Here is a 27,100-nt window from a genome sequence, read left to right as displayed (position 1 = left end):
TCCAACTGTTTTCCAAAGAGACTGTACCAGAGTTACACCCCTGCAATCCATGTGTGTTTTTTCCCCGTTTTATTGAGATATAATTGACACACAGCACTCTATAAGTTTAAGGTGTACAGCATAATGATTTGACTTACATCATGAAAAGATTATCACAATAAGTTTTGGGAACATCCATTATCTCACATAAATACAACATTAAAAAAACAGAAAAAAGTTTTTCCCTTGTGATGAGAACTCTTAGGATTTACTCTCAATGACTTTTATATATAACATACAGCAGTGTTAATTATATTTATAATGTCGTATGTTACATCCCTAGTACTTAGTTATCTTATAATAGGAAGTTTGTCTACCTTCATTCAGCTCCTTCTCTACCCAACTCTGCCTCTGGTAACCCACAAATTTGATCTCTTTTTCTACGAGTTTGTTCATTTTTGAAGTATAACTGACCTACAACACTGTTAGTTTCTGTTACACAACACAGTGATTCAATATTTCAATACATTTCAAAATGATCAGCATAAGTCTTGTTACAATATGTCATCATACAAAGCTATTAGTTATTAACTATATTCCCCACATTGTACACTTCATATCCATGACTCATTTATTTTGCAACTGAAATTTATACCTCAATCTTCCTCACCTATTTCTTTCCTCCCCACAACCCCCATCCTTCTGGCAACCATCTGTTCTGTATTTTTAGATTCCACATGTAAGTGAAATCATAAAGTATTTGTCTTTCTCTGTCTCACTTATTTCACTTAGCATAATACCCTCTAAGTCCATCCATGTTGTTGCAAACAGCAGGATTTCCTTCTTTCGTATGGTTGAATAATATTCCATGGTATATAAATACACCATGTTTTCTTTATCCATTCATCTATTGATGGGCACTTGGTTGCTTCCATATCTTAGCTATTGTAAATAATGCTGCACTAAACCTAGGGGTGCACATATTTTTTCCAAATTAGTGTTTTTGTTTTACTTCAGATAAATACCCAGGGGTAGAATTGCTGGATCACATGGCAGTTCTACTTTTAATTTTTTGAGGAATCGCCATACTGTTTTCCATAGTGGCTGCAGCAATTATATTCCCACCGAAAGTGCACAAGGGTTCTCTTTTCTCCACATCCTTGCCCACACTTGTTATTTGCTGTCTTTTTTGATAACAGCCATTCTGACAGGTGTGAAGTGATATCTCACTGTGGTTTTGATTTGTATTTCACTGATGATTAGTGACGTTGAGCATCTTTTCATATGCCTGTTGGCCATCTGTATGTCTTCTTTGGAAAAATGTCTATTCAGACCCTCTGCCCATTTCTTAATTGGATTTTTTTTATGTTGATTTATATGAATTCTTCATATATTTTAGATATTAACCCCTTACTGAATACATCATTTGCAAAAATCTTCTCCCATTCAGTATGCAGCCTTTTCATTTTATTGAAAGTTTCCTTTGCTGTGCAGAAACCTTTTAGTTTGATATAGTCCCATTTGTTTATTTTTACTTTTGTTTCCCTTGCCTGAGGAGACATATCCTAAAAATATTACTGAGAGCAACATCAAAGAGCATACTACCTATGCTTTCTTCTACAAGTTTTATGGTTTCAGGTCTTGATTTAAATCTTTAATCCATTTTGAATTTATTTTTGTGCATGCTGTGAGACAGTAATCCAGTTTTATCAACACCATTTATTGAAAAGGCTGTCTTTTCACCATTGTTGTATATTCTTGCCTCCTTTGTCATAGATTAATTGCCCATAAAAGTCTGGGCTCATTTCTGGGCTTTCTAATCTGTTTCATTGATTTATGTGTCTGTTTTTATGCCAGTACCATACGGTTTTGATTACTGTAGCTTTGCACTATAGTCTGAAGTCAGGGAGTGTGATGTCTCCAGCTTTGTTATTCTTTCTCCAGACTGCTTTGGCTATTCAGGGTCTTATGTGTTTCCATACAAATTTTAGAATTTTTCATTCTAGTTCTGTGAAAAATGCCATTGGTATTTTGGAAGGGATTGCACTGAATGTGTAACTTGCCTTGTGTAGTATGGTCATTGTAACAATATTTATTCTTCCAATCCATGAACACAGTATAGCTTTCCATCTGTTTGTGCTGTCTTCAATTTCTTTCATCAGTGTTTTATAGTTTTCTGAGTACAAGTCTTCTACCTCCTTAGACTTATTCCTAGGATTTTTTTATATATATATATTGGAGTATAGTTGATTTACAATGTTGTTTTAGTTTCAGGTGTACAGCAAAGTGGTTCAGTTATACATTTATCTATTCTTTTTCAGATTCTTTTCCAGTATAGGTAATTACAGAGTATTGAGTAGAGTTCCCTGTGCTATACAGTACAGCCTTGTTAGTTCCCTATTTTATATATGGTAGTATGTACAGGTTAATCCCAATCTCCTAATTTATCACTTCCCCCCACCTTTCCCCTATGGTAACCATAAGTTTGATTTCAAGATCTGTGAGTCTGTTTTGTAAGTAAGTTCATTTATATCATTTTTTATTAGATTCCATATATAAGTGATATTATATGACACCTGTCTTTCTGTGTCTGACTTATTTCACTCCTTATGACAATCTCTAGGTCCATCCATGTTGCTGCAAATGGCATTATTTTGTTCTTTTTTATGGCTGAGTAATATTCCATTGTATCTATGTACCACATCTTCTTTATCCATTCCTGTTGATGGACATTTAGGTTGCTTCCATGTCCTGGCTACTGTAATTAGTGCTGCAGTGAACATTGGGGTGCATGTATCTTTTCAAATTATGGTTTTCTCCAGGTATATGGCCAGGAGTGGGATTGCTGCATCATATGATAGTTCTATTTTTAGTTTTTTAAGGACCCTCCGTACTGTTCACATAGAGGCTGTACCAATATACATTCCCACCAACAGTGTAGGAGGGTTCCCTTTTCTCCACACCCTCTCCAGCACTTATAGTTTGTAGACTTTTTAATGATGGCGATTCTGTGTGAAGTGATACATCATTGTAGTTTTGATTTGCATTTCTCTAATAATTAGTGATGTTGAGTATCTTTTCATGTGTTTTTTGGCCATCTGTATTCTTCTTTGGAGAAATGTCTATTTAGATCTTCTGCTCATTTTTTATTGGGTTGTTTGTTTTTATGATATTGGGCTGCATGAGCTGTTTGTCTGTTTTGGAGATTAAACCCATGTCGGTCACTTTGTTTGCAAATATTTTCTCCTATTCTATGAGTTGTCTTTTCATTTTGTTTATGGTTTCCTTTGCTATGCAAAAGCTTTTAAGTTTAATTAGGTCCCACCTGTTAACTTTTGTTTTCATTTTAATTACTCTGGGAGGTGAATCCAAAAAGATCTTGCTGCAATTTATGTCAAAGAGTGTTCTGCCAAAGAGTGTTTTCCCCTAGGAATTCTATAGCATCTGGTCTTACATTTAGGTCCTTAATTCATTTTCAGTTTGTTTTTGTGTATGATGTTATGGAGTATTCTAATTTCATTCTTTTACATGTAGCTGTCCAGTTTTCGCAGTGCCACTTATTAAAGAAACAGCCTTTTCTCTATTGTATACTCTTGCTGCCTTTGTCGTAGATTAATTGACCATAGGTGCATGGGTTTATTTCTGAGCTTTCTATACTGTTCCATTGATCTATAAGTCTGTCTTTGTGCCAGTACTAAACTGTTTTGATTACAGTATGGTACTGGAACAAAGCTTTATAGTATACTCTGAAGTCAGGGAGCCTGATTCCTCCAGATCCATTTTTCTTTCTCAAGATTGCTTTGGCTATTCGGGGTCTTTTGTGTTTCCATACAAATTTTAAGATTTTTTTGCCCTAGGTCTGCAAAAAAATGCCATTGGTAATTTGATAGGGATTGCATTGGTCTTCTATCTCCTTAGTTAGACTTATTCCTAGGATTTTTATTCTTTTTGATGCAATTATAAATAGGATTGTTTTCCTAATTTCTCTGATAATTCGTGTCAGTATACAGAAATACAACAGATTTCTATATATTAATTTTGTATCCTACAACTTTACATAGTTCATTGATGAGTTCTAGTATTTTGGTGGTGTCTTTAGGATTTTCTGTGTATAGTTATCATGTCACCTGCAAACAGTGGCAGATTTACTTCTTCCTTTCCAATTTGGATTCCTTTTATTTTTTTTTTCTTGTCTGATTGCTGTGGCTAGGACTTCCTTACTGTTCCACATCTTTGTTACCACTTAGTATTGTCAATCTGTTAGGTATTTTGGACAGTGTGTGGTAATAGCTCTTTGAAGAGGTAATTTACATTTCCTTGATTACTAATGAGATTAAGCACCATTTCATGTTTAGACACCATTTGGATACCCTCTTATAAATGTCTGTTCAAGTTCCTTACCCATTGATATATTAGATTGTATTTTTCCTCATTGACTTGTAGAATTGTTTTTAATGTTCAGGATAATGACTTTCCTCTTTCATTAATTTTTGTTCTTGTCTTTATTATTTCTTTCCTTCCACTCTCTGTGGCATTATTTTACTATTCTTTTTCTAAGTTCTAGAGATGAATAAGTCATTAATTTTCCAGTCTCTCGTCTTTAATAATATACACACTGTATACTATCAATTTCCCTTTAAAAACAACTCTAGGGCTTCCCTGGTGGCACAGTGGTTGAGAGTTCGCCTGCCGATGCGGGGGACACGGGTTCGTGCTCTGGTCTGGGAAGATCCCACATGCCGCGGAGCGGCTAGGCCCGTGAGCCATGGCCACTGAGCCTGCGCGTCCAGAGCCTGTGCTCCGCAACGGGAGAGGCCACAACAGTGAGAGGCCTGCGTACCGCAAAATAAACAAACAAACAAACAAAAAAACAACTCTAGCTGCATTTCACAATTTCATTAGGAGATATTTTTATTATACTTTCATTCCAAACTATCTTCCTGTTTTTACTGTGATTATTTTTTTCACCCCAAAAGGGGTCAGAATTATTTATTAATTTCTAAATATGTGGGCATCTTTCAGTTATGTTTTTCTTATAGTTATTTCTAGCTTAATTCCACTGCTGTCAAAGAATATATTTTAAATGACTTAAATCCTTTAAATATGTTGTTTTATGGCCTAGCACATGATAGGGGTTTTTTTTTTTTTGTAAATGTTTCATATGTAACTGAAAAGAATATATATACTGCTCTTATTTGGTAAATATTCTACATACATCCATTAGGTCAAATTTGCTAATTGTATTAGTCATATCTTCTATATCCCTACTAATTTGGGATATAGATGACTATCTGTATGTTTTCCCACATACTGCAAGAGATGTGTTAAAATCTCCCTAAACTGAAAGACAAGAGCTCCTAGACTGAAAGCAACTACTGAGTACCCAGAACAATGTTAGAAAATAGACCAACACCAAGACACATCAGTGAAATTTCACAATACTAAGGAAGAAAAGGATCTCTTAAAAACTCTCAGAGAAAAATTTTAAAATTTATACAGGGCTTCCCTGGTGGCCCAGTGGTTCAGAATCTGCCTGCCAATGCAGGGGACACAGGTTCGAGCCCTGGTCCAGGAAGATCCCACATGCCGGGGAGCAACTAAGCCCGTGCACCACAACTACCGAGTCTGCACTCTAGAGCCCACGAGCCACAACTACTGAAGTCCGCGCACCTAGGGCCTGTGCTCCCCAACAAGAGAAGCCACAGCAATGAGAAGCCTGCACACTGCAAATAAGAGTAGCCCCTGCTCACCACAACTAGAGAAAGCCCGCGCGCAGCAACGAAGACCCAACGCAGCCAAAAATAAATAAATAAATTTATAAAATTTATACAAAGGATGAAGGATTAGCATGGCACTGCATTTCTCAATAGTAATGAGAAAAATGAAGTACTATGTTAAAAACTCTAAAAGTGTTTAAAATCTTGACGTTTGTACCTGGAAAATCTATGAAATAATTGTAAGGCATTTTCAGACATGCTAATTTTTGCAAAATTTATACCCATAATAGCCTGTACACTGAAATAAAGTGGAACTTCCTAGAAGATATCCCCACTAAAATGAGAAAGTGAATCAAGAGAAATACATATGATCACAAAAAAGGAGGGCTCTGACTCAAGCCAACAGCAATGGGAATTAATGATAATGATAAAAAGAGATCTCAAGATAACTGTTGTACAGCACATATATAGATTAACCACCTATCTAAATTGGAACAACTCAGGAGGCTTTAGGAGAAACTTCTTCAAGAAAACAAATTGGGCAGAATAACAAATGTATTGGAACATACTGGGTGGAGATTTATATAAGTGGGGAAGAGGCTAGAGATAAATCAATGATAAGTTCACAGAAAACCAACTCATCAAACAAAAGACATTTATTAATTTCAGAGAAAACAAAAAGTTATTTAGGAAGTAAAAATAATCATAATATACCACATGGCTCAGTTGACAACGACACTTATATAGTCATAATAGTGTAATATTGAATACTGAACTAAGCAAAATTAGAACATAAGTATATTTGAAGAATGGGAATATAATGAGAGGATAAAGAAAGACTAAGGGGCTGGAGGAGATCAGGCAGAGTGAGTAAAGAATATAAAAAAGAGCTAGATCTTCATCTTCCATAGTAAAAAGTCAATATATAACGTGTAAAACTAAAAACTCAAGTAGCTATATTTAGAGATATCCGTGTAAACAGAATTTTTAAAAAGCTGTAAGAGGGGCTTCCCTGGTGGCACAGTTAAGAATCTGCCTGCCAATGCAGGGGACATGGGTTCAATACCTGGTCTGGGAAGATCCCACATGCCGCAGAGCAACTAAGCCCACGCGCCACAACTACTGAACCTGAGCTCTAGAGCCCGCGTGCCACAGCTACTGAGCCCGAGTGACGCAACTACTAAGGCCCATGCGCCTGGAGCCTGTGTTCTGCAACAGGAGAAGCCACTGCAATGAGAAGCCCGTGCACCGCAACGAAGAGTAGCCCCCGCTCGCCGCAACTAGATAAAGCCCGCACGCAGCAACAAAGGCCCAACACAGCCAAAAATAAATAAATAAAATAAATTTTTTTTAAAAAAGAAAATAAGCTGTAAGAGTTGAAAATAGTTACCTCTGGAAAGTAGGGGATAAAGAAATGCTATTTTTCATAATTAGCCTTGACTACTTAAAAAGGATGTGTGTGCAGATAACAAATACAAAAACTGGATTTTAAAAATTCTATCATAAAAGTGGTGAGCAGTCAGAAATTTAAGAATGTTTTAAAAATAATCTAAAATCACTCTTAGTCTTAAGTACTTCTTTTGGAACAAAAATGAAATGCTGTACGTGAGTTTGTTCTAAATAAGTACTACCCTCCTCTGATGTATTTAACTCCTAGTTATTATGCACTTTTGCAAACACATTCTCAACATTCTTTGGAATCTCAGGAACTTAGTTATTTCAGGTACTTACCAAGATGCTGATTTCTGAGTAATATAGGAAATCTTGGTCAGCAGAAGTTCCAGCAGATACCCTCGGGGAGAGTCCCCCAGCATATGCAATTCATCCACAACCACCATTCCTAAAGAGATTTTCCAGATACTAGTTTTTACAGAATTTCACAATTCCAAGAATTTTAAGACTCAATATCTTGTATCTTGTACCATAAATAGCTGTCATTATAATACACTGCACGTAATACAAATTTCTAACCATAAAACAAAAATCAGATTCCACATAGCAGACAATTCTTTTCCAAGATATTTCAAGTATAATAAGTGGTCTTACCACAATGTATTCTGGATCTAAAAATCAATGATTAGCTAACTCAGGTCTAACTCAAGAAAAACTTTGTCGTGTTACTCAGACAATTCTTAATTGGCAACCTTGTAGAAATACATGTACAATGAAAATCAAGGACATCCACAACAATTATTCAGTGGGTTGACTTTTCTATGGGGAAAACAGCCAGGGCAACCATACTGATGTTAGCAAGTGCTTAGAAAAACAGAATCAGATCAGGAAGAAATAAATGATTTTAAGAGGATGTTTTTGTTTGATTATGGTAGACTAGTGACTCACCCTACTATAAAACATAAACATGATCGTAATTCCCTCCTCCCCTACTTGGAGAATCAAACCAGTCTATGCACTTGGAATAATGCTCAAGAAGTACTGAAATTTGTATCAACGAATGCCTCCTTTAAACATTTTCATAATATCATAGTTTGCATGTGCACTAGTGTCCCCCCCACAAATCCCCCTACAAAAATAAAGACCTTTCAGACTATTTCCTAATGGTACATGACGATCCTTTTCCTCATCAGTAAGCTATTTCCAAATCATATTGTATGATGACTTATTTCAGCATTCATTCATCCATCCAAAGAATATTTATTCTACCTAGTGTGCCAAGAACTGTGCTAGGTATAGTAGATATAACACTTAATCTGATATAACACAATCTGACAATTCTGATACAAACTGATGAATGTGATTTCTCTCTCCAAGCTTTATAGAGCAGAGCCTGTGTCTCATTAATCTTTGATTTTACTCCCCACCCCTACCCTACCCTAACTTTACCATTTACGTTCACCAGGAAAACAATGAGTAGCTAACTGATATTCTTGCAGCTTCTATTGCTGCTATAACCATTCTCTTCCTGTTGCTACCTCTACATAGTGGGCTTTCCCAAGTGGTTGGAAAAGGAAAAAAAAAAAGGATTAAGGTAGAAAAGTTCCAAGCTCAAATACAGTGCCAGTTTCTATAGCTCCCTACCATTTGCCTGCTAAATGGTAGCCTCTGGGTCCAGGCCTAATCTAGATACCACAGTACCAGAATATGATAATGAATACATATATACACTAACTGCAGAGATGGCAGGTGCTTCCTTCTATTCCTGGTAAACTTTAGATAGGAAAGAAGCAATGAGAAATGACTTGAGGGTTCAAGCATACCCTCTATGCTTTGTAAAGTGCAAAAATACAAGGAAGTAGAGTCAATAACATCAGTAGGATGCAAAACTTTTTTTTTTTTTTACAGAGTTCCTAACATTACAGATGCCAATTTTCACCTCTAGAAGTAGATGACAGACAATAGAATAAAACATAAGTCATACAGAAATCACAACAGCTTCACTCCATTCTATCAAAAATAGCAAGAAAAAGTATATACTTATTTTCTTATTTGCTTACCTAATAGATCCATCTTATTTTCCTCTATGAGGCGATTGATCAGACCATTGGCTCTCTCAATTGTGCAGACAGCAATATCCAAAGAAGAGAAATGCCCTGTTGGAGAGGTACTGCCCATATAACCATCTACTTTTATTCCTACTTCCTGAAACAGACTCTAAATTGAGTAAAAAGGAAAAATACAGGGGAAAATATTTGAAATTCATGAATCTTAAATTGGTTCTTTCCCAAAACATAGACATAAGTATTCAAATACATTTATCAGATTACTGTTAGTTATTCCTGGTCAGGGCACACTGGTTCTTTTTAGAATCATATACTAAAAATAAGAAGTTCAGAACTGATAAAACTCAGTACAGAGATTTTCTGTTAAGACAGAGTCAAATAAAATGGCATACTTAATCAAATAAGTTCTAAGAGCTCTTTATAGAAATTAAAATTAAAGAAAAACTACCTTAAGCACTAACATTTTTAATCTAATAAACAAGCAAGAAACTCACTCTTTCTTTAAGTAACACTAATGTAATATTTTCAGAAACTTAATATTTTCAGAAATTTATACTTCGTGAGGAAAATATTCTCATTATCCCCCTAAAGATTAGTTTTTTATATAACAGAAGAAAAGGTTTCAAAAGTCAAATGCAATGGGACTTTGATGTTAATTTTTTTAGTTTAACTTTTAACTAACATACCTTCTCAGTAAAAAGGATCATCATTTTGTTACTTTGGTCTAAGTTGAAAGGATGTTACCATGTAAAACCAGCTTGGTTGGCTATCTGACCTCTGAAATAACTGTTAAAAAGATTTATAGAACCATTGAATTTTAGAGCTGTTCATTCAATAAAATGTTTCTGAGTGTTTACTAAGTTAACCCATAGTTAACCCCATAGTTTCATTTTACCAGTGAAAAAACTGAGGCCCAGCAGATTATGTATCTGGCCTGAAGACACAGGTAGTGACAAAACTGGGACTAGAACTCAGATTTTTTGTATTACCACTGCAATAATCTTGGCATTCCAAAATCACATTTTTTCACTGCAGAAATCAGAATAAATTTATTCTATTTAATGAAGTATTGTATTTGTAAAAATACCTTAAAGACCAGTGAGCGTCACACAAATGTATACTGTTGTCATTCATTTTTGCAGGAGAACAGGAGAAGAAAACACAGGTTTGGAGCTTTACATAAGCACCAATGGATCTTGTTCTTCATCCTCTAACGTTCCCAAATGGCCTTGCATCAGGATGGGATATGCTTCCTCAAACATACTTCCTTTCCATGCTTCAGTCTAGTCCTACTATTCACTTAAGAGGTTGATTCTTAATTTGCACTTTTATATGCTAATTAAAGTACCCTGCCTATTTCCTAAGGAAAAGTTTATAAATTTTTACACAATTTTCACCGATTGCTCTTTGATTTAATGGCCCTTTCTCCTTTATGCAGTAATTTAAAAGTTTCCCCTCATAAATGGTCAACTTTTAAAGCTACATTGGGATGTAATAAAAGAAATTTTATTTTCCAATTGCTTTTATAATTCCATTTTAAATGAGTAAAGCCGAAGCTGCCAATAACAGGCCTTTCACAATTTCAAACTTAGTAAAAGAACATTACCTGGAAATAGTATTTCTTCTCTTTAGCCACAGAGACAAAGGGCAGAATAAATAGAGCTTTCTTCCGCGTTTCCAAGACCCGCTTCAAAATAAGTAGCTCAGCAACAAGAGTCTTCCCAGCACTTGTAGGAGCTAAAACAAGTTATTCGGCAAGGTTATCACAAAAAGAAGTAATATTTGATACACTGCATTAATAAATGTTTTAAATCATATCCAGTAACTAAATAGCCCAAGGCTAAACTATCATTAAGGCCCCAGCTAGCATCTGAAACCTTTATACCCTGAAATGCCCCTGACTTTAAACCAGGTTTCTAAATACTCTCACAGTGAAAATAGAGACAAATAAATCTTTACATCAAATAAATGATGAATATTACTGAGTACCTAGCTTATACCTAAAGATCCTTTCCTTTAAGTACTGAACAGTTAAAAGCCCTGCTTTGGGGAAATAGATAAAAAGCTTTAATACATTGTGATAGGAGCTATGATAGAAGTTGAGGGAGAAGAGCTGTAAGGAAGTTTATGGAAACAGAACTTATGAGAGCAAAGAAGGCAAGAAGAAAGGAATGCCAAGCAGAAAAAAACAGCATGTGTAAAGTTCTAGAGGAAAGCCTGGTATGTTCAGATGATAGCAAGTAATTTAGTAAGCCTGAAGTATAAAGTACAAGTAGGGGAGTGAAAACAGACATATGAAAGTGCCACATGGAGAAGACTTTTATAATCCTACCATGTAAGGAATTTATCCTGAAAGCAATGCAGAGTGACTAGTGAGTTTTATGAAAAGGAATGACAAAATCATATTTATACTTTAGAGAGATCACTTTTGGCTGCAGGAGCAAAGCAAGAGCAGAAAGAAAAGATTAACTAGTTAGAAAACTATTGCATAATCTAGAAGATGATAGTAAACTAGGTAATGGACCTAAGAACAGAGAGTAGTAGCCAGAATCAAGACATTTGAGGTAACAGACACTACACTTGGTGATTAATTAATGTGAGTTGGTGAGCAGAGTTATGAATGACACCCAAATTCTTGTTTAAGCAACTGAAACGGTCAGGCCATTCTACCAATGCCACCAACTGCCACTAGTTAGCATTAACTGAGTATTTCCTACATGCCAAAAACTTTTCTAAGCCCACACCCTGGCACTCATGCTCTCTGTGCGCGTAGGCGCTCGCTCCCTCCCTCCCTCTGCTTCTCTCTCTCAACTAATTTGCAAGGTTACACAGTCAGTAAACAGCCTGAACTTATATCTATTGATAGTTAACTCTCTAATCATTTTTGGCAGCCATAATGAAAATCTGGATGACTCACAATTTCAGAGAAAACTGATACAAAGGACGTACATCTTACCAAGTGATTAGATTCTAATGTCAGTATACTAAGCACAGACGGTTAAAAATTATGTAAGTCAAAGTTGCTCTTGAAAGCCCATATAAACCTTTCATAAAGTATATTACATAGGGTTTTGTATATACAATCCTGTATAAGCAGGTCAATTTATAAACATATAACATAAAATGTTCACACACTGAAAAGCAACTGAGATCAACTGTGGGAAGAGCACATTTACATCTCATACTGCACACTCACTCTGGGACATATGTTTTTTTGTTGTTGTTTTTTTTTTTTCTTTGCGGTGAGCAGGCCTCTCACTGTTGTGGCCTCTCCTGTTGCGGAGCACAGGCTCCGGATGTGCAGGCTCAGCGGCCGTGGCTCACGGGCCCAGCTGCTCCGGCATGTGGGATCTTCCCGGACCGGGGCACAAACCCGTGTCCCCTGCATCGGCAGGTGGCCTCTCAACCACTGCGCCACCAGGGAAGCTCTGGGACACATGTTTTTTGAGAGGAATGGTAGGCAGATAATTCTGTTTAAATTGTTCGGTTTTTGCCTTCCCCCACCCTACCATCTAATGGAATTTTCATAATTTAAGTATGCATATGATGAAACTCTGCTTTTCAAATATTTTAAGACTTTCTCTAGTTATAAAGCACTCTCTCACCCACCTTACCTCAATAGAGTGTCCTTTACATTAATAATGTCTTAAAAATAGTAGAGAAATTAACTTGCACAAATTTGAATACCTGAATAGACTAAATTCTTTCCTTCCAGGACTTGTCCAAGCAAAAGGCACTCTGCTTGCCATTCAAACATCTTTTTTACACCAAAACTGTGATATTTCTCCAGAACCGCTGTAGGAAGCCCCCAATTTGCCAATAGCAGCTTGTCTACTTTATCGTCAGGAAACGTCTGCTTGCATTTCCCTTTTAGGAAAAAAAAGGAAATAGTTAAATTTAGTTCTAACATAAGACTTCAGTAATTTGCTTTCCACTGTGTTTTGGGATTCCTATGTGTTGTAAAGAGGCTATTTAAAGTACATCCTGACATAAAACACATACAATATAAAGATCTGTAAGGAGCACTGGGCACTATTAGGAGTGAATTCCCTACAGGTGATGAGATTTGGCCAGCTAGTAAGTTGTTTCTGTAAATAAAGGTCGAAAAGACCCAGAAACCACTTGAAGACCGTCGCTGAATATGGACTGAAAGCTCTTCCACGTCAATAGAAAGTGACGTGCCGCACCAGGTCCTAGTCACAAACTGAGAAAGGGGAGTAGAAGCCTAGCAGGCCGTGCAAACGCGCGAGCTCCGCGCGGTGAGGACACCTCCCGACGACTGGCCCGGCTGAGCTGCCTACCTCGCCCGCTGCCCACGGAGTGCCTGGGAGTACCTGCAGCTCTGGCCGGCGGGCGGCCGCGGTCCTTCAGGCTGCGTCTCAGGCCCGGGGGCGGGCTCAGCACCGGCCCCGAGAGGAGCAGGGGGCTGTCACTGCTGTCACCGCCACTTCCCGAAAAGAAGTCTGAGCCTGGTGCTGAACGTCGTCGTTTCCCACTCCAGCGCGTCAGATTCATCGCGAAATATTCTCGGCCATTCAGGGAAAGGCACAGTCCCAGCGTCCTCCCGCTCGGAAGAAACGGAAGTTGGCGACAGGTGCGGCCGCCATCTTCCCGCCACGGCTTTCAAACTCAGGCCTCCCAACCCGCCCCGGAACCATAGAGTTCCCAGTGACGAGAGTAACCTGAGGACCATAGAATCGTGGGGAAGGAGGGGCTCTCGCTGGTGTCGTAGACCTCCGGCCTGTAACCTCGGTTGTCGGATAGTGAAAGAGAACCCGACTTGGACCTAGATTAAACGGGGGGAAAAACCAGACTCAGTATATATAATCTCCAATTATAATCATACTGGCTTAAAGTTTTTCCTTTTCTTTTTGTCCATGTCTGGTTTAAATAGCAAGTTTATGTTAACTTCATAAAATGAACTGCCCATAATAGGTAGAGAAGTAGCTCTATTTAACATATTGTATTTTTAAAACAATTATTACAAATTATATGTGCAAAATATTATACAAGTAAAATTTAGGATTTAGAATGGAGTGCAATTTACTCCTGCTTTACTTTCTGCTTTATAACAAGATATAGGAACATATGTATATGTATAACTGATTTACAGATGGTAGGGCAGAGGTTATTTCTGTACACAATTTCTACTTTAGCCATCATACGCTGTGAGGAATATGTGATGGAGAGATAGGGACTGCGGCCGATAGACCTCTTAGGTAGTAGAACGCTGCATAGAAGGGGCTCTGGATGTGCCCGAGTGATCATTCGGAGCCAAGAGTTTGTTAATGGATCTGTGCTCTACCTTTGGCAAGGTAGAATCAAACGAGTTCTGGACTTAAACTGATGCCAGTTAATTACCCAGTTGCACAATTCGTTTCACCAAGCAAATCTAGTCAGGGAAAGGCCTGCCCTGAAGGGGTGGTGCTTTTCTACAGCTCTAAAAGTCTCAAAAGGACCAGTCCAATAACAACAACAAAAATTCTCATATTTCCCGGACTTGTAGTCTGGGAAATAGGAGAATCAATTCTCCTGTGAAACCTTCCTTGTTAAAAGAAAAATTTTTTGGACAGTATTCTAAAATTCCACAAGATGGAGACATTACTCCATGAAGGAAACATTTTTCTTAGTTAACCTTTCTTGCAATCATTCACTCAACTAGTTATTGAGCGTCTACTACGTGCTAGGCATTGGGTATATGGCAGGGAAATGGAAGAAATGGCTCCTGCTCTCAAAGTGAAAGAGACTAGAGGAGACAGACATTAAACTAATTAATTAATTGATAATTTTAAATTGTACTATTGCTCAGGCAAAAAAGAATAGAGTGCTATCAAAGATATAAAAGGATCCTAATTTAGATTGTAGTCATGGAAGATCTTTCAGAGATGCAGTGTAGCATAGGGGTCAACAGTGCAGCAACTCTGTAGCCAATCAGTCTTTGTTTGAAGACTTAGTAGCTGTGTGATTTTGCTTAACCCCCTGAGCTTCCTTTTCCTCATCTATATGATGGAGATAATAAGAGTAACAACTATTTGGTTATTATTAGCACTAAGATAGTCATAGGTGTAAAGTGCTTACCACATAATAAGTGCTCTTCAGAGAAAGTGCTATATAAATATTCTAATATTGCTTCTAATATAAATCCAGCACTTCGATGGGAAAAGAATAAACCAAAGAAATCTCTGTCACAAAGTTATTCTATTTTTATTAGGTGAACTATAATCAAGTGAGAAAAATAATTACGAAGAAATTGAAAGGCATGGTTTGTGTCATCCTTCTAAAAAACCTAGAGAATATTTTAAAATTTACAATGTACTTCAAACATTCAACATAAATTTCTAATTTTAAAAAAAACTCTTACAAAGACCTACTAGAGAATGGACTTGAGGATATGGGGAGGGGGAAGGGTAAGCTGTGACAAAGCAAGAGAGAGGCATGGACATATACACACTACCAAATGTAAAATAGATAGCTAGTGGGAAGCAGCCACATAGCACAGGGAGATCAGCTTGGTGCTTTGTGACCGCCTGGAGGGGTGTGATAGGGAGGGTGGGAGGGAGGGAGATGCAAGAAGGAAGAGATATGGGAACATATGTATAATTGATTTACTTTGTTATAAAGCAGAAACTAACACACCATTGTAAAGCAATTATACTCTAATAAAGATGTAAAAAAAACTCTTAGAAAATAGAAAAGAGAAGGTTACTTCTCAAAAATGTTAAACATTTTTTGTGCTAATAGTTACCGTAATAATTAAAGCTAATACACCTGAAGTATTTCCCACCTGTCTTTTAACGGTAAGCTTGGATTCCTTGGAATTGTATCTGTGGTAATTCCTTAAGGTCTGCATTAAAGACCTTGAAAATTTTTTTGAATATATTTCTGTCAGCTACCTGGGAGACATATCAGTTCTGGCCCATTTTAAATGTAATCTCTGGGTTGGCATTTTTTAAGATATGGAAGTAGTAATGTTAGACACCAGAGCCAGATTTGGACAGCTTCCACACTCACCATCTCAATGTTCAGAAGAGATATTTCTCTGCTTTACTTTCTGAGGGAGCTGTCGTTTTGGGGTTTTGGCTTTATACAGGGGATTTTAGATCTTACCACCCACGCTGCTAGGAACACCAGATTCCTATCCCCCAGAACACATAATCCATTAAAATCCATACTCTAGACCACCAGGGATCAGCAGACATCACTATGAAAAATTCTGATTCTAACGCTTCACTTCTCTACTTACTCCTTTTATTAAGGAGTCAAATGTCAAATTTTTTGACTGACAAGGAAATCTCTGATTTTACCAGTTTAGTCATGAATTTTAAAGGAAGTATTTTTTATATAACATCCAGAATTTTAAGGAAAGTGTGCTGTTCTAGAAGTGGTTTCTTGTTTGGCCTAATATTGCTAAAGACAGAAGTAAAGGAAACTCAATAACAATTGATGTACCTTCAAAGATGTCATCTGATTATTTTAGTAAGTTGCACAAGTAATGAAGAGTGGTTTATCCATTGAAATTGCAGAGGTTATATGAAAAAATGAAATTTACACAAACTAAATTGTGAATTGACTAAAACAGAAACATCTAACCAGACTAAATAAATTCTGTGCTTCTCAGGGATGTAACGTACAACATGATAAATATAATTAACACTGCTGTATGCTACATATGAAAGTTGTTAAAAGAGTAAATCCTAAGAATTCTCATCACAAGAAAAAACTTTTTTTCTATTTCTCTGTTTGTATCTATATGAGATGATGGATATTTATTAACTTATGGTGATAATCTTTTCATGATGTATGTAAGTCAAATCATTCTGCTGTACACCTTATACAGTATTGTATTTCAATTATATCTCAATAAAACTGGAAGAAAAAAGCAATAAAAAAAACTATGTGCTTCTCACATGAGTGGAAGTGATTGGCAAAAATAGAAACAGCTGGAAAATACACTTGATCAGAAACGTGGGATGCAGGATAGCCTCATCCACCAGAGGGCAGACAGCAGAAGCAAGAAGAACTACAATCCTGCAGCCTGTGGAACAAAAACCACATTCACAGAAAGATACACAAGATGAAAATGCAGAGGGCTATGCACCAGATGAAGGAACAAGATAAAAACCCAGAAAAACAACTGAATGAAGTGGAGATAGGAAACCTTCCAGAAAAAGAATTCAGAATAATGATAGTGAAGATGATCCAGGACCTCGGAAAAAGAATGGAGACAAAGACCGAGAAGATGTAAAAAATGTTTAACAAAGATCTACAAGAATTAAAGAACAAACAAACAGAGATGAACAACACAATAACTGAAATGAAAAATACACTAGAAGGAATGAATGGCAGAATAACTGAGGCAGAAGAATGGATAAGTGACCTGGAAGACAGAATGGTGGAATTCACTGCCATGAAACAGAATAAAGAAAAAAGAATGAAAAGAATTGAAGACAGCCTAAGAGAGCTCTGGGACGACATTAAATGCAACAACTTTCACATTACAGGGGTCCCAGAAGGAGAAGAGAGATAGAAAGGACCCGAGAAAATATTTGAAGAGATTATAGTCAAAAAGTTCCCTAACATGGGAAAGGAAATAGCCACTCAAGTCCAGGAAGTGCAGAGAGTCCCCTATAGGATACACCCAAGGAGAAACACGCTGAGACACATAGTAATCAAATTGGCAAAAATTAAAGACAAACAAAAATTATTGAAAGCAGCAAGGGAAAAAAGACAAATAACATACAAGGGAACTCCCATAGGGTTAATAGCTGATTTCTCAGCAGAAATTCTACAAGCCAGCAGGGAGTGGCATGATATACTTAAAGTGATGAAAGGGAAGGACCTACAACCAAGATTACACTACCCGGCAAGGATCTCTTTCAGATCCGATGGAGAAATCAAAAGCCTTACAGACAAGCAAAAGCTAAGAGAATTCAGCACCACCAAACCAGCTCTACAACAAATGCTAAAGGAACTTCTCTAGGTGGGAAACACAAGAGAAGAAAAGGACCTACAAAAACAAACACAAAACAATTAAGAAAATGGTAATAAGGACATACATATTGATAATTACCTTAAATGTGAGTGGATTAAATGCTCCTGCCAAAGGACACAGGCTTGCTGAATGGATACAAAAACAAGACCCATATATATGCTGTCTACAAGAGACCCACTTCAGACCTAGGGACACATACAGACTGAAAGTGAGGGGATGGAAAAAGATATTCATGCAAATGGAAATCAGAAGAAAGCCGGAGTAGCAATACTCATATCAGATAAAATAGACTTTAAAATAAAGAATGTTACAAGAGGGCTTCCCTGGTGGCGCACTGGTTGAGAGTCCGCCTGCCGATTCAGGGGACACGGGTTCATGCCCCAGTCTGGGAAGATCCCACGTGCCATAGAGCGGCTGGGCCCGTGAGCCATGGCCACTGAGCCTGCACATCCGGAGCCTGTGCTCCACAACGGGAGAGGCCACAACAGTGAGAGGCCTGCGTACCGCAAAAAAAAAAAAAAAAAAGAATGTTACAAGAGACAAGGAAGGACAATACATGATCAAGGGATCAATCCAAGAAGATGATATAATAATTATAAATATATATGCACCCAACATAGGAGCACCTCAATACATAAGGCAACTGCTAGCAGCTATAAAAGAGGAAATCGACAATAACACTATAATAGTGGGGGCTTTAACACCTCACTTACACCAATGGACAGATCCTACAGACAGAAAATTAATAAGGAAACACAAGCTTTAAATGACACAATACACCAGATTGATTTAATTGATATTTGTAGGACATTCCATCCAAAAACAGCAGAATAAATTTTTATCTCAAATGCACATGGAACAATCTCCAGGCAAGATCACATCTTGGGGCACAAATCAAGCCTCAGTAAATTTAAGAAAACTGAAATCACATCAAGCATCTTTTCTGATCAAAACGCTACGAGGGGTTTCCCTGGTGGTGCAGTGGTTGAGAGTCCGCCTGCCGATGCAGGGGACACGGACTCGTGCCCCGGTCCGGGAAGATCCCACATGCCGTGGAGTGGCTGGGCCCGTGAGCCATGGCCGCTGAGCCTGCGCATCCAGAGCCTGTGCTCCGCAACGGGAGAGGCCACAACAGTGAGAGGCCCACGTACCGCAAAAAAAAAGAAAAAAACCCTATGAGATTAGAAATCAATTACAGGGGAAAAAACGTAAAAAACACAAACACATGGAGGATAAATGATACTTTCTAAATAATCAAGAGATCACTGAAGAAATCAAAGAGGAAATCAAAAATACCTAGAAACAAATGACAATGAAAACACGACGATCCAAAATTATGGGATGCAGCAAAAGCAGTTCTAAGAGGGAAGTTTATAGCTACACAAACCTACCTCAAGAAAGAAGAAAAATCTCAAATAAACAATGTAACCTTACACCTAAAGGAACTAGAGAAAGAAGAACAAACAAAACCGAAAGTTAGCAGAAGAAAAGAAATCATAAAGATCAGAGCAGAAATAAATGAAATAGAAACAAAGAAAACAATAGCAAAGATCAATAAAACTAAAAGCTGGTTCTTTGAGAAGATAAACAAAGATGATTAGCCAGACTCATCGAGAGAGAGGGAGAGGAATCAAATCAATAAAATTAGAAATGAAAAAGGAGAAGTTACAACAGACACTGCAGAAATACAAAGCATCCTAAGAGACTACTACAAGCAACTCTATGCCAATAAAATGGACAACCTGGAAGAAATGGACAAATTCTTAGAAAGGTATAACCTTCCAACACTGAAACAGGAAGAAATAGAAACTATGAACACACTAATCACAAGTATTGAAATCGAAACTGTGATTAAAATTCTTCCAATAAACAAAAGTCCAGGACCAGATGACTTCACAGGTGAATTCTACCAAACATTTAGAGAAGAGCTAACACTCATCCTTCTCAAACTCTTCCAAACAATTGCAGAGGAAGGAACACTCCCAAACTCATTCTATGAGGCCACCATCACCCTGATACCAAAACCAGAGAAAGATACTACAGAAAAGGAAAATTACAGACCAATATCACTGATGAATATACATGCAAAAATCCTCAACAAAATACTAGCAAACATAATCCAACAATACATCAAAAGGATCATATACCATGATCAAGTGGGATTTATCCCAGGGATGCAAGGATTCTTCAATATATGCAAATAAATCAATGTGATACACCATATTAAAAAATTGAAGAATAAAAACTATATGATCATCACAATAGATGCAGAAAGAGCTTTTGACAAAATTCAACACCCATTTATGATAAAAACTCTCCAGAAAGTCGGCATAGAGGGAACATACCTCAACACAATAAAGGCCATAGATGACAAACCCACAGCAAACATCATTCTCAATGGTGAAAAACTGAAAACATTTCCACTAAGATCAGGAACAAGACAAGGATGTCTACTCTCACCACTATCATTCAACATAGTTTTGGAAGTCCTAGCCACGGCAATCAGAGAAGAAATAGAAATAAAAGGAATACAAACTGGAAAAGAAGAAGTAAAACTGTCACTGTTTGCAGATGACATGATACTATACATAGAGAATCCTAAAGATGCCACCAGAAAACTACTAGAGCTAATCAATGAATTTGGTAAAGTTGCAGGATACAAAATTAATGCACAGAAATCTCTTGCATTCCTATACACTAATGATGAAAAATCTGAAAGAGAAATTAAGGAAACACTCCCATTTACCATTGCAACAAAAAGAATACAACACCTAGGAATAAACCTACCTAGGGAGACAAAAGACCTGTATGCAGAAAAGTATAAGACACTGTTGAAAGAAATTAAAGATGATACTCACAGATGGAGAGATATACCATGTTCTTGGATTGGAAGAATCAATATTGTGAAAATGACTATACTACCCAAAGCAATCTACAGATTCAATGCAATCCCTGTCAAATTACCAATGGCATTTTTTACAGAACTAGAACAAAAAACCTTAAAATTTGTATGGAGATACAAAAGACCCTGAATAGCCAAAGCAGTCTTGAGGGGAAAAAACGGAGCTGGAGGAATCAGACTCCCTGGCTTCAGACTATACTACAAAGCTATAGTAATTAAGAGAATATGGTACTGGCACAAAAACAGAAATATAGATCAATGGAACAGGATAGAAAGCCCAGAGATAAACCCACGCACCTATGGTCACTTAATCTATGACAAAGGAGGCACGGATATACAATGGAGAAAAGACAGTCTCTTCAGTAAGTGGTGCTGGGAAAACTGGACAGCTACATGTAAAAGAATGAAATTAGAACACTCCCTAACACCATACACAAAAATAAACTCAAAATGGATTAAAGACCTAAATGTAAGACCAGACACTATAAAACTCTTGGAGGAAAACACAGGAAGAACACACTTTGACATAAATCACAGCAAGATCTTTTTTGATCCACCTACTAGAGTAATGGGAATACAAAGAAAAATAAACAAATGGGACCTAATGAAACTTAAAAGCTTTTGCACAGCAAAGGAAACTACAAACAAGATGAAAAGACAACCCTCAGAATGGGAAAAAATATTTGCAAATGAATCAACCGACAAAGGATTAATCTCCAAAATATATAAGCAGCTCATGCAGCTCAATATTAAAAAAACAAACAACCTAATCAAAAAATGGGCAGAAGACCTAAACAGACATTTCTCCGAAGAGGACAAACAGATGGCCAAGAAGCACATGAAAAGCTGCTCAACATCACTAATTATTAGAGAAATGCAAATCAAAACTACAAGGAGGTATTACCTCACACCAGTCAGAATGGGCATCATCAGAAAATCTACAAACAACAAATGCTGGAGAGGGTGTGGAGAAAAGGGAACCCTCTTGCACTGTTAGTGGAAATGTAAATTGATACAGCCACTATGGAGAACAGTATGGAGGTTCCTTAAAAACTAAAAATAGAATTACCATATGACCCAGCAATCCCACTACTGGGCATATACCCAGAGAAAACCATAATTCAAAAAGACACATGCACCCCAATATTCATTGCAGCACTCTTTACAATAGCCAGGTCATGGAAGCAACCTAAATGCCCATCGACAGATGAATGGATAAAGAAGATGTGGTACATATATACAATGGAATATTACTCAGCCATAAAAAGGAACGAAATTGGGTCATTTGTAGAGGCGTGGATGAATCTAGAGACTGTCATGGAGTGAAGTAAGAGAGAAAGAGAAAAACAAATATCACATATTAACTTATATATGTGGAACCTAGAAACATAGTACAGATTAACCGTTTTGCATGGCAGAAATTGAGACACAGATGTAGAGAACAAACGTATGGACGCCAAGGGGGGAAAGCAGTGGCGGATGGGGTTGGTGGTGTGATGAATTGGGAGTTTGAGATTGACATGTATACACTGATGTGTATAAAATGGATGACTTGTAAGAACCTGCTGTATAAAAAAAATAAATTAAATAAAATCCCCCCAAAGAAAAGAAGTCCTTTTAACTCCCATAGGAGCCTGAATTTCCACTACTCCATTTACCCACACTTGAACCTGGCTGTTTAATTATGTCTTCCCCACTAGACATAATCTGCATAAAGTCAGAGATCATATCTATTATGGTTGACTTTGTATATCCTGCTGATGAGTATTGTAGGTCTCAGGCGTTTGTTCCATAAATCTTTACTACAATCCTTTGAGGGAATTAATTATTGCATCTGGTTGTTCTGTCAGTTATTGAGAGAGAGATGTTGGAGTCTCCAATTATGATTCTGGTTTTGTTTATTTTTCCTTTCAGCTCTATCAGTTTTTGCTTCACATTTGTTGTTTCATATGTACACATTTAGGATTGCTATGTCTTCTTGGTATATTGATCCTTTTATCATTATGTAATGTCCCTCTCTGTCCTTGATAATTTTTTGGCTTTGCTCTGTACTTCATCTGATATTAAGATAGACACTCCAACTTTCTTTTGATTAATGTTTGCATTTTATCTTTTCTATCCTTTTATTTTTAACCAACTTATGTAATTATATTTGAACTTAGTTTATTGTATAGAATATACAGTTGACTCGTTTCCTCCCCACCTACTCTGCCACTCACTGTCTCTAAATTTTCATATTTAGACCATATATATTTAATGTAATTATTGATATTAGGGCTTAGGTTTCTTATTTCATTTTTTGTTTTACGTTTATGTTTGTGTTTTTTTTTTAACATCTTTATTGGGGTATAATTGCTTTACAATGGTGTGTTAGTTTCTACTTTATAACAAAGTGAATCAGTTATACATATACATATGTTCCCATATCTCTTCCCTCTTGTGTCTCCCTCCCTCCCACCCTCCCTATCCCACCCCTCCAGGCGGTCACAAAGCACTGAGCTGATATCCCTGTGCTATGTGGCTGCTTTCCACTAGCTATCTATTTTACGTTTGGTAGTGTCTATATGTCCATGCCACTCTCTCACTTCATCCCAGCTTACCCTTCCCCCTCCCCATATCCTCAGGTCCATTCTCTAGTAGGTCTGCATCTTTATTCCCAACTTGCCCCTAGGTTCTTCATGATCATTTAATTTTTTTTTTAGATTCCATATTTATGTGTTAGCATACGGTATTTATTTTTCTCTTTCTGACTTACTTCACTCTGAATGACAGTCTCTAGGACCATCCACCTCACTACAAATAACTCAGTTTCGTTCCTTTTTATGGCTGAGTAATATTCCATTGTACATATGTGCCGCATCTTCTTTATCCATTCGTCTGCTGATGGACACTTAGGTTGCTTCCATGTCCTGGCTATTGTAAATAGAGCTGCAATGAACATTTTAGTACATGACTCTCTTTGAATTATGGTTTTCTCAGGGTATATGCCCAGTAGTGGGATTGCTGGGTCATATGGTAGTTCTATTTTTAGCTTTTTAAGGAACCTCCATACTGTTCTCCATAGTGGCTGTATCAGTTTACATTCCCACCAACAGTGCAAGAGGGCTCCCTTTTCTCCACACCCTTTCCAGCATTTATTGTTTGTAGATTTTTTCATGATGGCCATTCTGACTGGTGTGAGGTGATACCTCATTGTAGTTTTGATTTGCATTTTTCTGATGATTAATGATGTTGAGCATTCTTTCATGTGTTTGTTGGCAGTCTGTATATCTTCTCTGGAGAAATGTCTATTTTGGTCTTCTGCCCATTTTTGGATTGGATTTTTTGTTTTTTTTTTAATTGAGCTGCATGAGCTGCTTGTAAATTTTGGAGATTAATCCTTTGTCAGTTGTTTCATTTGCAAATATTTTCTCCCATTCTGAGGGTTGTCTTTGGTCTTGTTTATGGTTTCCTTTGCTGTGCAAAAGCTTTGAAGTTTCATTAGGTCCCATTTGTTTATTTTTGTTTTTATTTCCGTTTCTCTAGGAGGTGGTTCAAAAAGGATCTTGCTGTGATTTATGTCATAGAGTGTTCTGCCTATGTTTTCCTCTAAGAGTTTGATAGTTTCTGGCCTTACATTTAGGTCTTTAATCCATTTTGAGCTTATTTTTGTGTATGGTGTTAGGGAGTGATCTAATCTCATACTTTTACAAGTAGCTGTCCAGTTTTCTCAGCACCACTTATTGAAGAGGCTGTCCTTTCTCCACTGTACATTCCTGCCTCCTTTATCAAAGATAAGGTGACCATATGTGTGTGGGTTTATCTCTGGGCTTTCTATCCTGTTCCATTGATATATCTTTCTGTTTTTGTGCCAGTACCATACTGTCTTGATTACTGTAGCTTTGTAGTATAGTCTGAAGTCTGGGAGCCTGACTCCTCCAGCTCCGTTTTTCATTCTCAAGATAGCTTTGGCTATTCAGGGTCTTTCATGTTTCCATACAAATTGTGAAATTCTTTGTTATAGTTCTGTGAAAAATGCCAGTGGTAGTTTCATAGGGATTGCATTGATGAAACTGAGGTGAAGAGTTTAAACTGTTCATGATCACATTCCTAGAAAAGTACAGTTGATAAGCAAAATTTCTACTATTAAACATAAATGATTCAGAGATTACTGAATCTCCACTCCACTTCTAGCCACTTATCTTAACAAACATAGTTCCTACTCATCAAAGTTCCATCTCAGGGTGAAACTCTCTCCTTTTTGAAAAAATAATTGCTGAAGTTTACATTTTTTTACTTATTTCCACTTTTTATTATATAGAAAATATAAACAAAAAAAGAGGGGAGTTCCCTGGTGGTGTAGTGGTTAGGATTTAGTGCTTTCACTGCTGTGGCCCAGGTTCAGTCCCTGGTTGGGGAACTGAGATCTCACAAGCTGCATGGCATGGCCAAAAAACAAAAAAACAAAACCACAACAGAATAGTATAATTTCATGGGTCTATCATTTAATCTTAGCAAGTATACATCTCATTTAGCATAGTGATTTTGAGGTTCATTCATGTTGTATAAAATGCATCAGTAATCCATTACTTTTATTGCTGAATGGTATTGCATTGTATGAATGCAAAAAGTTGGTGTCTTCATTCAATAAGGAGATTTAGATTGTTACCAACTAGGCAATAATGAACAATGCTGCTATGAATAGTTGGGTATACATCTTTGCATAGATAAATGTTCTTATTCCCTTGGGTAGATTCCTAGGAAGAAATTGCCAGATGGTTTTTCAAAGTGGCTATATCATTTAACAGTTCCACCTATAATTTCCAATTGCTGTATGAAAGTTCCAATTTCTCCACACTCTTCCGCATCTTCATTTATATATCTTCTTTGGTGAAAAGCTTACTCAAATCTAGTAATTAGGTTTAAAGGATTTTTAATTGGAATATATGTCTTCTTATTTTTGAGATACAAGAGTTTATTATATATTCCAGATGCAAATCCTTTCAGATATATGATGTTTTCCTTCTGCCTGAAGGATGATCTTTAACATATCCTATAGTACAAGTCTGCTGGTAATGGATTATTTCAACTTTTGTATGTCTAAAAGCATCTTTTCACAGATGACTTTTCGCAGAATGGTCTGATGAACCTTCCAGTGTATACCTGTTGATGTCTGGGGGGTTCTCATCTTCTTAAGCCCTGATGATTCCTTGCTGTCTTCCTTCTGCATCTTTGTGCACAGATAAGTGGGAAGCCACAGACAATCAGCAGCTTCAAGATCCATTTGATAAACACAAGAAAGGAAGTGTCAGAACAGTCTGGTTCTTACACCAAGATATAGGCATAAATCTTTGAGGCAAAAAATTGTTATAACCTTACTAAAAGGGATAATATTACAAATAAACACAAAGGCAAGCTGATAATAATTTAAGAGTATGTAAAAAGGTAAATACATACACAAAGATTAGTCTTTTCCTTTTTTATCACCTGTGAGCTTTTTATTTAATTTACTTTCATATGTTGTGTTTAATACACAAATAGATAATAAATTTAAAGCCTTTACCTTTATTTTTAATACATAATTAAATCAGACATTGTATATATCACATAGGATTTAACATCTTAACTTGTAACATTTCTGCTAAACAGACAATATACAATCCAATGAGATAGTTACATTCTTTTTAATTTAATTTTTATTTTATTTTGGCCTCACTGTGCCGCATGCAGGATCTTAGTTCCCCGACCAGAGATTGAACCTGCGCTGTGCCACCTACAGTGGAAGCGTGGAGTCTCAACCACTGGACCACAAGGGAAGTCCCAACATTCTTTTGTTCATATCAAGACTTTGAAATCCAGTGAAAAATTTACACTTACCAACATATCTCAATGTAAATGCTAAATTTTCATCAGAAATACTTACTCTGCATTTAGAGCTCATAAAATTTACAGTTGAAAGAGTAGATTCACATATGCAAGTTGTTCTAAGCATATTAAAAAGCTTCCCAATAACTGGATTGAAAACCAGTGTTTAAAGTTAAATTAATTAAAATTCAATAAAATTAAAAATTCA

At 36.9% G+C, this 27,100-nt stretch overlaps 1 protein-coding gene across 6 annotated transcripts in view; it reads right to left on the bottom strand.

The window, feature by feature from the left end:
• Positions 1-13,781, bottom strand: part of POLQ (DNA polymerase theta) — a 116,268-nt gene extending 102,487 nt beyond the window's left edge. For 5 of the 6 annotated variants that reach the window (XR_010943708.1, XR_010943709.1, XM_067738749.1 and 2 more), the window contains exons 1-5: positions 13,456-13,781; positions 12,842-13,021; positions 10,761-10,891; positions 9,149-9,305; positions 7,428-7,536 (exon numbers count right to left, since the gene is read on the bottom strand). Coding sequence is in view for 4 of the 6 variants with exons in the window: in XM_067738749.1 (XP_067594850.1) it covers positions 7,428-7,536; positions 9,149-9,305; positions 10,761-10,891; positions 12,842-13,021; positions 13,456-13,669 (791 nt within the window). In the remaining 2 variants the exon portion in view is untranslated. The remainder of the gene's footprint in view (positions 1-7,427; positions 7,537-9,148; positions 9,306-10,760; positions 10,892-12,841; positions 13,022-13,455) is intronic. The other variant, XM_067738750.1, reaches the window with a different exon arrangement.
• Positions 13,782-27,100: the final 13,319 nt, after the last annotated feature.

This window comes from Pseudorca crassidens, chromosome 5 (assembly GCF_039906515.1).
Source record: "Pseudorca crassidens isolate mPseCra1 chromosome 5, mPseCra1.hap1, whole genome shotgun sequence".
In the NCBI taxonomy this organism is placed as follows: Eukaryota; Metazoa; Chordata; class Mammalia; order Artiodactyla; family Delphinidae; genus Pseudorca; species Pseudorca crassidens.
This window is presented reverse-complemented; position numbering and strand designations above follow the sequence as displayed.